The sequence below is a fragment of the Sarcophilus harrisii genome, chromosome 2 (assembly GCF_902635505.1).
Source record: "Sarcophilus harrisii chromosome 2, mSarHar1.11, whole genome shotgun sequence".
NCBI classification, from domain to species: Eukaryota; Metazoa; Chordata; class Mammalia; order Dasyuromorphia; family Dasyuridae; genus Sarcophilus; species Sarcophilus harrisii.
The window spans coordinates 568,388,330-568,404,794 of NC_045427.1; the positions used below are offsets into that span (position 1 = coordinate 568,388,330).

General features: G+C 36.5%; 1 protein-coding gene across 8 annotated transcripts in view; it reads left to right on the forward strand.

Annotated features, from left to right (window-relative positions):
- ACSL5 (acyl-CoA synthetase long chain family member 5) overlaps positions 1 to 13,309 on the forward strand; it is a 101,825-nt gene extending 88,516 nt beyond the window's left edge. For 7 of the 8 annotated variants that reach the window (XM_031955847.1, XM_031955848.1, XM_031955850.1 and 4 more), the window contains 14 exons: positions 308 to 340; positions 451 to 502; positions 1,261 to 1,334; positions 1,591 to 1,668; positions 3,015 to 3,149; positions 4,220 to 4,354; positions 7,719 to 7,814; positions 8,094 to 8,166; positions 8,389 to 8,477; positions 8,754 to 8,870; positions 10,422 to 10,565; positions 11,282 to 11,383; positions 11,722 to 11,793; positions 12,272 to 13,309. In XM_031955847.1, the coding sequence (XP_031811707.1) occupies positions 308 to 340; positions 451 to 502; positions 1,261 to 1,334; positions 1,591 to 1,668; positions 3,015 to 3,149; positions 4,220 to 4,354; positions 7,719 to 7,814; positions 8,094 to 8,166; positions 8,389 to 8,477; positions 8,754 to 8,870; positions 10,422 to 10,565; positions 11,282 to 11,383; positions 11,722 to 11,793; positions 12,272 to 12,412 (1,341 nt within the window). In that variant the 3' untranslated portion in view covers positions 12,413 to 13,309. The remainder of the gene's footprint in view (positions 1 to 307; positions 341 to 450; positions 503 to 1,260; positions 1,335 to 1,590; positions 1,669 to 3,014; positions 3,150 to 4,219; positions 4,355 to 7,718; positions 7,815 to 8,093; positions 8,167 to 8,388; positions 8,478 to 8,753; positions 8,871 to 10,421; positions 10,566 to 11,281; positions 11,384 to 11,721; positions 11,794 to 12,271) is intronic. The other variant, XM_031955854.1, reaches the window with a different exon arrangement.
- Positions 13,310 to 16,465: the final 3,156 nt, after the last annotated feature.

A 16,465-nucleotide genomic window follows, 5' to 3' on the forward strand; every position in this document is an offset into this window, starting at 1 on the left:
CTCTGATCAATACAATGATCCAAGACAATTTCAAAGATGAAAAAAGTATCCACATTCAGAGAATGTATATATATATATAGTTTGAAGCATATTCTTTTTCATTCTTTTTTTTAACATGGGCCAATATAGAAATGATTTATATGACAATATGTAAAATGGATATCATTGCTTCCTTATGGGAGAAGGTTAGATAATAGCTTCAAATGAGTATAACAATGAATGAGTATAACAATGAATTTTCTGCCTAAAAGTTTACTGTCTTAGTTGATTATTTTCCTTTCTGAGTGACTTTTTTTTCCCCCTACAGACTCTGGGCAAAGAGAATTTCAAAAAACCTGTGGTAAGTTAATGTTTTCTTATATTCATGTTTTGAATTGTTTTTGTTTGAATTGTTTTTTTGATGATAAAAAAAACTGTAGTACAATAAAGCATTTATACCTCTTTTTCTAGCCTCCCAAACCTGAAGACCTCAGCATTGTATGCTTTACCAGTGGAACAACAGGTCAGTCAATGATGTACTTGCCAATAAGCTTAAGAAAAACAGCATATTATGATAGTTAAAGCATTGGATTTGGGAGACTTGGTCCTAACTGACTTGCTTGCCTAGCTTTGTGATCATACATAAGTCATCTTAGAGCTTTAGTTTATTTATTAATCTATAAAATAGGGATATATTTCACAAAAATATCCTGTAGAAGACAGGATTAAAGATTTATTAATATGAATATACCAATGTAGCAGCAGAATAAAGAAATAAAGATACTAGCAACATATGAACAAATAAGTAAAGTGAATCTGGTATTTTAATGAAAAGAAACTGGGGTAAGGTCTTATCCATGGAACAGAGATTTAAAATTTTAAAAATTAAAATAAATAATTCAAAAGAAATAAATGAAATTTCAAAAATAAATAAAAGCCAATGCTTCTTACTCTTTAGTAAAAAAATAAAAAACTAATCATACTTTTTTATGAAATTGGGATAATTAATTAAATCTTAAATGAAGCCATGTACCATGTACCATAACATTTTTTATTTGCTCCAAGTTTCTTGTCTCACTTGCATGGAATTGAAAACTGACTAAGGCTTTCTATGATGGGATCTTGAAGAAACAAGACTTTCAGTAAGGTGTAGCTTTTGACAAAATGTGGGTTTTTTTGTTGGACTACCGATCCATCTTTCTATAAGAAAATAGATTGTATCTATCTTCTCTTTGAAAAGATAAATTTAAAAATTCCCTCTTCACTTTTCATTTCCTATAGGTGATCCCAAAGGAGCCATGCTGACACACCGAAATGTCGTTGCAAACTCTGCATCTTTTCTTAAATGTGTTGAGGTTAGTGAGTGTTAGACTGGAGAAGAAAGACTTGACAATGAATCTCTTGAATCTTGGGGGCTTAAATGGAAAACTGGACTGGGTACAAAGAAACACAGTGAATTAAAATACATGCAACTCCTGCTCATTATGGGTCTTGTGGTTCTTCTAATTTTGGACATACATAGCCATCATAAATTATATTACTAAATGTGGTTAGAGCTAATTTATGGAAGTTATTTTTTTCTTTATTAAGTCTGCTAATATTTCATTTTAGAATGTTTTTATGCCCACATGTGAAGATGTGACAATATCATACCTTCCTCTGGCTCATATGTTTGAAAGAGTTGTACAAGTAAGTACCTTGAATCATATCCTAAATATTTGGAAGGGAGTTCTATTCTTTAAATTCCTATACTGACAGACTTCTGAGGGGCTTATTCTTTAGTGGAAAGTAGAGAAAGCAAGTCTCAATTTTGCCATTAGCAAATTGAACAAGAAGGGTTGTTATAGAATCAAGACAGTTGACATAAAGGTATTGTAAGTAAAATAATTTTCCCTAAAATGCTGAACCTTGATCTCAACAGGAAAAGAAAATCTTTTCACTAGCAGAAGTAATAAAACTGGAATAATAAATCATGTCTATCTTTGCAGTTGCTTGAAAGTAATATCAGTTGAGATACTGTACTACAAAAGAGACTTCCTTGAATAAAATGAGGGAGCTTTATTTTTATTATTTGGAACTATGCTGAGGATAATCTGATTTGATAACAAAGCAGAGTTATCCATTCTCCAAATATACCTCCCATTGGCCTATCAATTAAGAGATAATACTGAAAAATCATCCATGCTTTTGAGTAAAGAGATTATTTAAATTTATTAAAACTTATAGGTGAAAAATTCTAAAATAAGAAACAAAATAAAATAAAAATAATAATAATAAAAATAAAATAAAATAAAAAATCCAAAAATAAAATAAGAAATCCAATAAGGCAAGCAAGGAAGTAGAGTTCACCTGTTGGAAGGGCAACATAAACCATGGAAAATGATACTAGGGGCCAGAAAAAAAGATGTATGTCCTTTTTCTGTTGAGGGTTGAGTTAGGCATAGAAGGCATAGAAGAACTTGTTTGGCACATGAGGTGGAATATCCCAGGATGGTACTTGTCCGTACCTCTGAATCCTGATACCCTAGGTCAAAGCTCTGATTTTCCTGGATTAGACACAATTCTCTGCTTTATTAATTTTCCCCTTGGTATGGGTGAATTCCAGTTCCTTTTCTGAGGGCAGATTTTGATAGTTTAGAAAAGGAAGAAAGGGAAGAAAGCAAAATAAAGCAAAACCTATGAAAGGGCAAGGGAATATCAAGCAGTAAAGAAAGAGGAGAGGTTGGGGGACCTATTTTGTCTGACTCCAAAGGTCAAACTAAGAGTAATGTGTAAATATGGCAAAGATAAATTTAGAAGAAGTTTCCCCATTCAGTATTAGAATTGCTCCCAGAAGCTGGGGAGAAAGTAGAATTCCCTCTCTGATAAGAAGTGTTCAATTAATGATTGGATGAAGTCTTGTAAGGATGCTGCAGTGAGGGGATTCTTAGAAGAAATTGTGCTTGATGACATCAAAGGTCCCGTCCAGCTCTAGGAGCCTATGAATTTGTGTGGATCTTAGGAAAACTGATTGTTCTATGCTGCTTCCTCTATAGGCTGTTGTTTATACCGTGGGTGCTAAAGTGGGATTCTTCCAAGGAGACGTCCGGCTCTTGCCTGATGACATGAAAACCCTACAGCCAACTGTGTTCCCAGTGGTTCCTCGACTTCTCAACAGATTGTATGATAAGGTTGGTTTTACGAGAGACTAGGTACTTTTTTCAAGCACTTTTTTCATTACCAAGAGCTATCAAAAAAAAAGCTATGACTAAATCTAAACACTGTGAGCAGTATGATGGAATTGAAAGATCTGGGTTTGAATTTTGCATCTGTTATCTATTTATTTACCTATGTAATTTAGGCACTACTTCAACTCTGACCTCTCTTTAAAGTTGGGATATCTAATTGGATATTAGGTAACTTATCATCCTTCCAATTGCAAATCTTATGGTTACTAGGGAGGTACTTGGGGGGGTGCGGATATTTTTGAAGAGAGATTCATAGGTTTTCAAGACCTATTTATTCAAATGAAGGGGTTGTTGAAGTTATCCTGGCTTCAAGTATCTTCCCTACTCTAATCATCTCCCATTTAGTTGCTAGTCATTTTCCTATACTTAAGTCTAACCATGGTACTCAATAGTTTCCAGTGACTCCCTATTACCTCTCAGATCAAATAGTAAGATTTTTCATAATCTGGCCTCTTCCTACTGTTTCCTGTCTTTTTACATTTTGCTCCCTTCTTTGTAATCCAATAATGGATTACACATCATTGCATTCTGGCTTACTTGCAGTTATTATTTCTACAGACATTCCATCTCCAGTCTCCCAATCTTTGCTCACACTGGCTGCTCTTTGTGTTTGGAATGATGTGCTTCCTCACTCAGTGCCCCGTCCCAACCCTGGATGCTTTCAACATCATCTTCTATCTACTTAATACAGATCTCAATATACGTAGCTATTTACATGTTGTATATACTCGCTGAGGGCAAAGGCTGTTTTTACTTCCTTTTCTAGTGCTATTTTCTAGTGCTTAGTTGGATAGTACCCGGGACATAAGAAGAATTTGCTAAGCATTTTGGGGTTTTTTAATTGCTATAGAACAGAAATCTGGAGATCCAATTAAGATATCTCTGCTTATTTGGTGCTCTGAAGCTCCTTTCTGTGGCTTTTGGGAAGTCAGTCTCTCTTGTATCACATTTAGTGGTTTTTAAGGAGGAATAAGCAGACATGCATCCTGCCAAATGGAACTATTTTTGTACAGGTACATAGTGAAGCCAAGACACCATTCAAGAAGTTTATGTTGAATCTGGCCATCTCTGCGAAATTCAGTGAAGTAAAGCAAGGCATTGTCCGGCAAGACAGCATCTGGGATACACTCATATTTAAAAAGGTCCAGGTATGTGTGTGAGTGTGCTGCCTATGGGTCAAATTATGTCTGGGTACTTCCTTTTATCTTTGGGATTATGCTAGAGTTGGCTTAATTCCAAGAAACTGACTTGGCAACTCAATGGGGCCATTTCTCTTGCGGATTCTTCCCCTTTTTTTCTTCCTCTAAAAGGACAGATGTTTTACCTTCCCCACTAACTACCCACCTCTCCTACACTCACCCTCCAACTCCCACCCCAGGCATCTTTCCCAATGGGCATTAAATTTATTATTTAAATTTATTATTTATCTTCTTGGAGGACTCTCACTCCAAAGTCTCAAGTACCAAAGAATACAAGACAGAGTAGAGAAAATTATGTCCCCTGGGGCCCTGAATAGTGTCCAGGTGAACAGGTACCTTCATGAAAAATCTCTTGGCAAGAATTATTTCACAGGTGTAAGAGGCTCCTGTTATTAATGAGCTGTATTCCCCTTCGGGGATTCTAATTGCTTAGGCTAGAGTACAGGGGGTTGTGTACCTCTTCAGGTCACCAAGTTTATATCTTCTACTAATGGAGTAATGGAGAAATAAGCTTTGGCTATGGCTTTTTTGACTACGGTTTCTTAATCTGGAGTATGCTTGTTGAGCTTTCACTTATCCACTCGATTTGTTTTTTTTTTCTTGTGAGCTTATGACTGAATCAGTCATATCACTAATAATCTGTTACCTTACCTAACATGCCCAGAATCTTTTTATTAGTGTCCAATTTAACACTGACAACAATTTGCCAAAAAAAGAGAAGCTATTAGATTGGATTAGAGTGCTGGTCCCAACTCTGTGTTGGTTATATTATCCTGGTTATACAGTTTCTCTGTCTTATCTACTAAAGGGGATAGAAACAAAACTAAAGGGGATAGAAAAAAATTTTTGTTTTTTTTTTTTTGTTTGTTTTGTTTTTGTTTTTTTATTTAATAGCCTTTTATTTACAGGATATATGCATGGGTAACTTTACAGAATTAACAATTGCCAAACCTCTTGTTCCAAGAAAAAAATTTTTGTAAAACAGTTTATACTTGAAAAGAGTGCCACATAAGACATGTGGCTTTTTAATCAATTTTTCATGTCCTTAATGATATGGTTCATGACACCAGATGATGGAAGGCACCAGAGTTAGGGTTCAGTCATGTAAAGAATTCACAGTGGCCATTCCCTTTGGCAAAAGGTTATGGACAAAATGAAGGGATACAATAAACACCAGGAATGTTAAATAAATAAATTAGAATGGGAGAGCATATAAAAGAGTTTTTTTTTTTTTTTAATAGCCTTTTATTTACAGGATATATGCATGGGTAACTTTACAGCATTAACAATTGCCAAACCTCTTGTTCCAATTTTTCACCTCTTGCCCCCCCACCCCCTCCCCTAGATGGCAGGATGACCAGTAGATGTTAAATATATTAAAATATAAATTAGATACACAATAAGTATACATGACCAAAACGTTATTTTGCTGTACAAAAAGAATCAGACTCTGAAATATTGTACAATTAGCTTGTGAAGGAAATTAAAAATGCAGGTAGGCATAAATATAGGGATTGGGAATTCAATGTAATGGTTTTTCGTCATCTCCCAGAGTTCTTTTTCTGGGCATAGCTGGTTCAGTTCATTACTGCTCCATTGGAAATGATTTGGTTGATCTCGTTGCTGAGGGTGGCCTGGTCCATCAGAACTGGTCATCATATAGTATTGTTGTAGAAGTATATAATGATCTCCTGGTCCTGCTCATTTCACTCAGCATCAGTTCGTGTAAGTCTCTCCAGGCCTTTCTGAAATCATCCTGTTGGTCATTTCTTACAGAACATAAAAGGGGTTTTAATGATTGATGATGGAAAGGACAATTTCTCTAGTGAAACTCATTTACAAGGAGAAAGGAAACACTCCTTGAGATTGGGGCATGTCCTTGGCTGGCAGACTAAATCCTGAAAGGGGTTTAGTACCCCCCAAAAATTAGTTAGCTGTAAGGAGAAATGGGTGTGGAAAGCATAGTGAAGATAACACGAGAGAAGGGGAAAGACACCACAAGGTTGTGTATTGTGGTGGACTGAATCAAAAGAAGGCAGTAGCCATATGTAGGTTTTATAGGGAAAATTTAACTTGGGGACACAAATGGGATTTTTGACAAAACATGGCAAGATGAGACTACTCGAGACCCCTTCAGATTTTGGTTCTTAGATTTCAGACTGAATGACCTCTCCAGAGGATGGCACCTTGCAGCTAAACTGATTTCTATCAGCTTTCTCCCTATTTGCCTCAGGGATTAATTTTTATCAATTCCTCTGCTAAACACACCTAATAATGAAGACCTCATCATTTCATCTAAAGCTTCTCAGGGCCAGGGACCATTTTTTTATTTTACATTTTACATTTCAGTTAGGTATAAATTGATTTCATACTGGGATACTGAGGACACAGGGTCTAGTCTCTGCTCTTGAGCATCTCTGCCAGCCTGTTGACCTAAAGCATCATTATGTGAAAAGGTCATTATCAATCAGTAAGTGACCAATTTACAAAACTTAGCCAATATGTTGCCCAGTGAGTAGTATAAACAAGTACTCAGTTTAGCCCAAGGTAATTTCCTTCTTAAGGACTGAAATGCTTCAAAGGAGGGTTTCTGGAGATGACATGGAAAACAGATGGAACCTGAATATACTAACCAAGAGGGAGGGCATGTCAGGAAGGGAAATGCAGGAGGCAAACTACAGAACTGGGGATGTGCAAGCTATATTTGGGATTTAGTGACAACAAGATTGTCTAACTACATCAGGAAGCTTTGTCAAAAGGGTAAGAGATAAGGTTGGAAAAGTTGGCTTGGGACAGACCGTGGAGAAACTTGAATACCAAGCTAATGAATTTGGTCTGTAGACCAATTCAAAAGATTTTTAAAGCAGAATAAGTAAGAATTTTTTAATTCTTAAGAATTAAAAGAATTTTTTAAAAAAAGGAAGTAGTGGTGATGCTAGTCGGGTGTGAGGGGAAAGTATCATTTTCAGTTTATACAACACTAAAGAAAAAGTAGACTGGTATGATCTGAGAGAGAAGACATGGATTATATTAGAAATAATATGGACCAGGATCAAGAGTTTTTATAAAGGAAGAATCACTAGGTTTGAACTGAATTCTTGATGACAGCATCAGTACCAGATCAGTAATGACTGGCATTTAAATCCTGGTGCTGTCATTTAATGTTTAAGGTCACACACTGTCACCTAACTTTAAGATTGTTTTGTTTGCAAAATGAAGGGACTGGATGATAATCTTTAAGGTTCTTTCTGGCTTGATATATTAGATTTAACCAATTCCTCCATATGAATAGAAACCTTTTCTTCCTGCACAGGCAGGTGTAGGTGGGAAGGTACGTTTAATGGTTACTGGAGCTGCACCTATTTCCTCCCCAGTCTTGGTATTCCTCCGAGCTGCACTGGGCTGCCCGGTAAGTTGTGTACTTCTGGAAGTCTGACATGGGGCCTACTCTTTTAAATCAATAAATTTTTTTTGGTGGCTGGATCTTGGACAGCAGAAGCTTAAAGGCTTGGTGAAAAGAAGATATACTGCTCTATTTTTATTCCCAGAGAAGGGAGAGGGTGGTGGAAGAAAGGAACTGGATTTTTTAATGGTAATTGTTGTTTTAATGCATGATGTAGCTTTGGGGTAAGATTTTTCAGACTATTCCAAATAAGCCCAGATCTGAAGGTTTGTTTCATTTCTGCAGGTATATGAGGCTTATGGTCAGACTGAATGTACAGCTGGATGCACATTTTCATCACCTGGGGACTGGACGACAGGTCAGGCATCTAGCCAGGAAAAGGAATATAGGCTTCTAGTTCAATTACATTTTGGGGGGTGGAAGAAGTAAGGGAGTCAGAGACGGAGCATTAAGTCACATGTTAAAAAAAGCAGCTTGACCAACTTCATTCCCTTGGAATACATTCTACAAGTATAATAAAGATCTAGCATATGCATATTATCTCCAAACTTCATGAATATTCCTTTCTAATTTGTTCTAGGTCATGTTGGAGCTCCCTTGGCCTGTAATGAAGTAAAACTTGAAGATGTAGTAGACATGAACTACTTCTCAGTGGATGGAGAAGGAGAGGTACATCCTGGTAGAACAGAGCCCTGGACTTGGAGGCAGAAAGACTTTGGGGTTTAAGCTTTGTGACCTTGGATATTTTCTGTAAAGTACTCTGAGCTTCAACTCTTTCATCTGGGAATATTTGTTTTACCTTTTCCATGGGGCTGTTAAGGATCAAATGAGGGGATGTTTATAAATGCTTTATAAGTCCTTGAACACTGTTTAACTGGGCAAACTCAACTGGGAGATGGGCAGGGTTATGTTTTTTTTTTAACTTGGTCCATGCAATTTTGTTAGATCTGCATCAGAGGCACCAATGTGTTCAAAGGTTACCTGAAGGATCCCGAGAAAACAGCTGAAACTCTTGACAAAGATGGTTGGCTTCATACAGGAGACATCGGCCGTTGGTTACCAGTGAGTTTTTTCATTATTTCTGGTAGAGCTACCTACTGCCCCAACTCAAACTACTTGAGTTTGAAGAGCTTGTTTTATTATTCAAAAAAAGACATAAAATGATATAAAATGCTAGTTGGCATTTGGTGCTAATATAGGGTCTGTCATAATTCTATAATGATAGAATATGAGATATAGGGAGGCAATGTGATCAAATGGAAAAGAGACCAGGCCTAGAATTTAGACCTGGGTTCTCTTGAATATTGCAATGTTTGGTCACTAATTAACTATATGACCTTAAGGAAGGATACTTTCTCTAGAGCTGCAGTAACTTCTCTATGATGAGGAAAAGTCTCTTTTACATATAATAAATGAGTCTGACAGGGCTAAAAGGCCAATTATTAAATAGTCCATTTATATGAATTAGTCCAATAACATTACCCCAAATACCTCCATTTTATATACCAAAACTTAATTGTTAGTCTAGAATCTTTTTATTTTTCTTGTTTTATAATTTAATCCAAAAGTATGCTAATAAATTTCGGGCCCCACATACTCAGAGTGAGCTTTATCAGTCTTGTAAATGCTGAGTATCTGTAATGATGGTGATGAAACAAATGGTTAGCTCATTGCCTAGATTGTGATGTAAGCTTTTAAGAACAGTGACAGATATACCATTCAGTCTCAAAATTTAGAACCCCTGAACAGCAAAGCAAGCATTTTTACAGCAACAGATATTGTTGACTTCTCCAAAGTTGCACAAAAGTGACAACTGAAGAGAAAGACCTACATAGAGAATCTTTAAAAAAATAAAATAAACCCATATAGTCCTTCACTATTTCTAAGGTATCTGGACATTGGTTAATATACTTTACTATGATACAGCCAGTTTAAAAAACAGTAAAAATCATAAACTCTTCTTTAATTGACCTTTTTGACAGGATTAGAGATTTAAAGCTAGAAGGGATCTTGGAGGTCATTGGGTCCTACCCCCCTCTTTTTATAGATGAGGAAATTGAAGCCAGGAAAGTAAATGACTTTGCTGGAGTCACTATAACTAGCAAGTCTCCAAATGGGGATTTGAATTTTTGAGTTTTCCTGACACCCCTCTGCCTTTGTATGCTAAGAGATACTGCCCCATCCCACTTACTCAGGGTCTCATACTTAGTATCTGAACAACAATTTGATCTTCTGACTTCAAGTTTAGCACTCTCTCTGCCTTTACATGCTAAGAAATGTACTATTCCTTCCTCAACTTCCTTCTCTCCCTCCCAGGGATATGGATAAAGTGAAGAGCTGAGAGTCATTAGATTTTGTAATCGAGAGATATAGGTTTGAAACTGGCCTAAAAATTATAAGCTTTGTTGACCCTGGGTGGGGAGGCTACTTATCCAGTTTTTACAAATAAAGAGGCTATTAGCTTTGTACTTAAAAGGCGAGGAAAACATTCCATGAAACCATAAGTTCTGGCTATTTTTATTTAATAACAGATCAACCAGGAGAGGTAGATGTCCTAATCTAGGATACTTAGGATACTGATAGAATACTAACAGCTCTCATTCTCACTTACAGAATGGTACCCTGAAGATCATTGACAGAAAGAAGAACATCTTTAAGCTGGCTCAAGGAGAATACATTGCCCCAGAGAAGATAGAAAATGTGTATATCAGGAGTGGTCCAATATCCCAAGTTTTTGTACATGGAGATAGCTTACGGGTAACTTGACTAACAAAGTAGCTTTGGGGGGAATTCAGGAATGAAGACTACACATTTCTAGAGATGGAAAAAAACTTCCTTTTGATTAAGAATTCCTTTTAAATTAATCAAATTTAAGAATTTGATTAAGATTCCTTTTGATTAAGAAGATTGGAACTTAGAAATGACCATCCCACATTTCTTTTTTTAAATATAAGTACTGCCAGTACATATGTTTATCCTTATAGATTAAGTATCTGGAAAAGGGGAGAGAACAATTGATAGGTTTATGGACTTGGAGATGAAATGATTTGAGGTCATCTAACAGTTGAATACAAGGCCTAAAGAAGTTCAACATAGTAGAGTCAGTATTTAAACCCAAGAGTTCTGAATGCACATCTAACACATTCCATTGAACATAGCTCCCTCCAAAATTTACAGAAATTTGTTAAGCCCAAGTTAGTAAGAGGTACCGACCCCTGCAAAACAAAATAACATCTTGAACCTAAGCCAATTATAAGGTGAGGAAAAAGATACTATGTGAAGGGAGAGACATCCTTACTGTAACTGAATGGGTGCAGGAAAAATATTGTGATCAAAATGTACATTATTAAAAGGATTTGGCCATACCCCCAAAATGGTTGCCCATACCTGGATCCCCACTCCCAATTCCATTACATGTGGGAAAGAAACTTCTGGGCTACTTAGAAGCACTAAGTCCATCTATTTCCTTTTAGTCCTCTTTAGTGGGTGTGATTGTTCCTGATCCAGATGTATTGCCTAAGTTTGCAGCAAAATTTGGGGTCCAAGGTTCCTATGAGGACCTCTGCCTAAATGGGGTAAGTTTCAATAGATCTGCTGTTTAAATAAAACAAATCAGATGAGTTTTTCTCATGACTTTTCTTAGTGTGACTCAGATTGGAATGTAGGAGCTCTCCTTATAATCCTGGAACATTGGAATTAAGGGTCTTCTGGCTAATAAGTAAATCAAAACTACTTGTTATTAAACAATTTTTTGCTTAGTTTTGCCCTCAAAGTATATTCTAATGGAAATTACATATATATATATATGTGTGTGTGTGTGTGTGTGTGTGCATATTTATTATTTATTATATATATAAAAAGGATCATCTTCCACCCCCACCTTCACCTCCCCTCATTTGTTTGGCATTCTTAGCTTGTAAAGAAGAACATTTTGGAAGACATGCTGAAAATTGGCAGAGAGGGTGGACTCAAGTCATTTGAACAAGTAAGTATGACTTGTTTTGAACTTGAACTTGAATTTTGAACTTGAAGTTCAAATGGCAGGTATGTTTTTGGCTGCATCCCCTACCTTTCATTTTTCTTCTTTAAATATACCTATAGGGGTTATATGTGGTGAAAATTAGCAGTAACTTTCTGAGAGTTTGGACTGAGTGTCACAAACACTACATTTTAATTTTGTTATGGGGAGTAGGGAAAGCCTGGGCCATTGTCAGGGCTTTGGTGTAATAGTTGGTCACTCAATTAGTGATCTAAACAAATCCTGTCCAATATTCTTAGGCTAGGTCTCAAGTCTTTCTGTCCCACTCTCTCCCCACTCCCTGTTTCTTCTTTCATGATCTTCACTAGAACCCAAATACCAAGCAACATTACAGGGATAGAACTCTTAAGCCTTTGGTAGAAAAGGCTTCAGTTAGATGTCTGTAAATTGTTTTTTTCCCCTCCATTTTCCCTCCTCCCACCAGGTCAAAGACATCTACATTCACCCAGAAGCATTCTCTATTGAAAATGGACTCCTGACACCGACATTGAAGGCAAAGAGGGCAGAGCTTGCCAAATACTTTCGGAGTCAAATTGATAACCTTTATGAAATTATCAAGGAATAGCTTGAGGTACTTCTGGCTGAAGGGGACACTGAGGCAGTCTAACTGCTCATTTATCGTGCTGCTTTCTGTGAGGTAGATGAAAAATTTTAGGTGCTTTTTTGGATGACTTGACACATCCAACAATGAAAATCTGATGATCTTTTCAGTGAAGAGGAGAAACTCCTGATCTGGGATTTTAATCTTTTCCCAAATTATGCTGCTATTATGGGTGTATTTAATAATGTCTTAAGTGTGCCTTCAAGGTCTGAGTCCCACTTCCAAGCTTTCTGGTTTATTATAATCGTCCTTGTTCCTTCAGGTAATTCTAATTGAATAATAGCTCTAACAATTGGGTGCTCTGATGCAACACTAAAAGTACCTTTTCCCCTAAGGAAATTTAACTGCTTGGTCACTAAAACCATTGAAGTTAAAATGTTTAAATACAACTATAGACTTCTCTGAGATTTTTAAATATACCAGTAGATTTTCATTTCTGATTGGCTGGGCATCAAGGGAAGTACATTTTTATATCTATTCAGTTTTTTGGATCAGATTTCTGGTCAAACACAGGCCACAGTTGTGGCTGAAGTTTGAAGTGGTGGGGGCATCAGTATTCTTCAATAATGTCTGGCCCATGACATATTGCTTCTCATAGGGATAATCACTTCAAAATGTTGTCCTCTATGTTGCTCTTTACTGTAGTAGCCTATGACTACATCTCCTTGCAGTGTGTTGCTGACCTGGAAGCTACAAAGGAAATAAAAGTACTCTTTCAAGCAAATCCTAGGTAAAAACCAAACTAGGAATGAAGATCCACTGCCAAGTGAGATGCATCGTACCAATCCAACTCCCCAGAGATTATATATGTTAATCCTCCTCATAAATGTAAACCTTTTACAATAAAATATTGCAAATGTTTAATGGTTGAGGCTCTTCTCTTTGATCTGGCAAGCATAAAATGGATCAGCTAGTTTAGCTAGCTTAGCGAGGTGAAATCATTTGAATCACAAAAATGAATGTGAACCCGTTTTCTGATTCCTAATGGAGAGCACAGAAACTAGACCAATTCAGGTATTTCATCCTTTTTCTGAAAAGCCTTATGATCTTAAAAGAAGTAGTTCTGGGCCACACGTAATATGGAGCTATTATCTCATATTACCCTCTATCCTCATCACACTAGTCCCTTCCAGCAGAAAATGTGAACTGTGCACCTAAATGTTGCTAAATTTCTTTCCTACTAAGATTAAAATCAGTTCAAGGTGTAGATCATAAACACACACTGGTGTGCCCTTTAGCAAGACCATAAGTAACACAGAGGCAGATCCATTCTACCAATCAAAGCTTCCTTTCCTCACAAAACATAAAAATAGCTTGACAGGCAACAAGTCCTTCTGAAATTTCACAACAATTCCCAACTCCCAAAACATTCCCTTCTCTACCTCTTTTTTTCTTGATCTTTCACTCTTAACGAAAACCTCATGGAAAAGAAAATAGCAGAGAGTTCAACAAGAGATAACATGTAAATCATCAAAAAACATTTAAATGCCTTCTACATGACTGCAAGTACTGAACAAAGATAAGGTAATACAAAAAAAAAATCGATACAAATCCATACAAAAAAAATATTAACAAGAAGAGAGTATAGGGGAGGGAGGAGAATCAGGAAATAACTAAAGGGGGGAGTTGGGAACTAAGGGATAACCTGTGTAAAGACAGAGAATATCATGTGTATCAAGAAATAGGAAAAGGAGGGGAAAGTGGTGGGAGTCAGGAGAGCTTTAAATGCTAGGTAACAAGGTCATATAAGATTTCCAAGGAAGTAAATGACGTGCTCACATAGGTGTTTCAGAGGCAATAATTTGGCAGCTGTATGGATCAGAGATAATGGATCAGAGGTACTGAGGTCTGAACTAGGGTAGTGATTATAAAAGGATGGGACAGAGACAAGGGATGAGTAACAAGGTTGCATAAGATTTGGCAAGAAGGGGAAGTTCAGAGAAGGGATGGACAGGGTGTCACCATTTCAGATGTCATGTTTCTTTCACTTCATCTATTACCTCTTCCTGTCCAGGTGACCTATAACTTTTCTCAAGGTAACATGGTGGCAAGGCCCGAGTCAGATGATTTAGGTTTGAATCTTGGTTCTGTCATTTACAGTATTGCCTTTTAGGAAACCTCATCTGTTGAATGAGAGGGTTGGACTAGATGAGCTTTATAGTTCCCATGCTCTTTTTGGCTTCCTTCATTTTTTCACTAGTGTAGTATTTTTACCAGATGTAAGGGAATACCATGTTACTGATTATTCTAGAATTCTAGAATTGGTCTTAAAGCTAGCAAGATCCTGCCTCTGGCACAGATTGGTTATGTATGAACCTTACAGTTCTGGGGATAACTCGTTGTAGAGAAGATGGTGAGCTACATTGGTAGGCATCTCCACATCTGAGAGCTCCGGACAACAATAAAATCACAGGTATTACATTTCATTTTCATACTCCAGGCATTAGCCCCACTTTACTAAGACTCTTGTCCAATTTTTGCTTTATGATCAGTTACCCATACATGCATTTGGACGTATATTGATGAGGCCATGAATTTTACTACTGAACCTTCCTCTTTTCAGCTAAACTTTCCTCTCAATTAGTGGTCTTAATTTTCTGGTAGTATACTCCTGCTAATCCTACCTGATAACCTAATCTTTACAGATATCTGCTTATCCACTGTGAGCTATTGTTTAATCCTCTTTAATCATAACATTTAACATTCAGTATCTGAAATTGTTTTATTGTTCTTCAAGCCATAGACTTCCAACCCCAATTCTAGGCAGGCAAACTGAATGAATAATGTTCCTTTCAGCTCTCGTCTCTGCCAAGCTTTACCCCCTTTATCTTTGCCTTTGATTCTATCCCGTCCTTTTCTGTTTTCCCTCATTTTTAATCTTCCTTTGTATGACTCCTCTTTTCCACCTACAATAATAGTCAAAGTTTGATTTCAGATTTGCAAAAAATTCCATTCGCATTTGTTCCTCAAAACTGTAATAAGTACCTATATGCTAATGTCTCTTTTTCCTTATTTTGCTAATCTCTCCCTATTGGATCATTTTATCGCAACTCTGTCTTTCTCTGGAAAGAGAAGTCTGCATTGTTAAGAGTAGGCTTCCCCAACATGCGACCATGCCCTTTTACAAGATTACTATTGACCGCTACTAATTGTAGTCAATTGCCTTTTCAAATACCTTGTCATTCTTGATTATCTTCAAATATTTCATTTTAGTGACTTTCCTTTTGTGTACTCCATTGCTTTTGAGGGGGTGCCTTTCCTATCTGAAATAGAAAACTAGAACAGAAATGCATAAGCCCATAAACCATTACTGGGGGATGAAAAATCACTCCAAAAGACTAATAGAAATATAAATCTGAGGCTTCGCTTCCTACCTAGCAAATTGGCAAAGATGACGCAAGATAGTGAGACATCTGAAAGAAAGAACATGAACATATTTTGAGTTTGTATATAGTAAGTGGAGCAAATATATATTTGATGCTGACTGACAGAGGTAACATTAAATTATGTTCAAGAATTAAAATATCCATATCCTTTGACCCTGTAAGTCCTATAAGCTGTAAGGATTGTGAGATATCATGAAATGTCCAAGATTTTGTGATCACAGAGATCTTGTCAGAAAGTAGAACACATTTTTGAGGAAATGCTAAATTCATTGAAATGAAATATTGTGTCATAAAAAGTTATTCAAAGAGGCATAGAAAGACATAAATCAATGCAGAGTAAAGTACACAAAACCAGGAAAATAATACTTGATTACAGTGAAATTGACTATTGTCGTAATTATGACAAATATGGAAAAGAACTGAATATATTGTAGGGCACAATGCTGCATACAATATCAATCTTGGATGGGTTGATGTTGCTGTGAATTACTTCTGTTATAAGGATTGGCTCACAGGAGAGGAAAGGGAAAAGGGAATATGTTCAAAGATAATTGAGACAAAAAGACAAAGACAGGCATACTATTTTAAAATATTTTAATAAAATATTTTACTAGTTCTTTAAAATATTTTT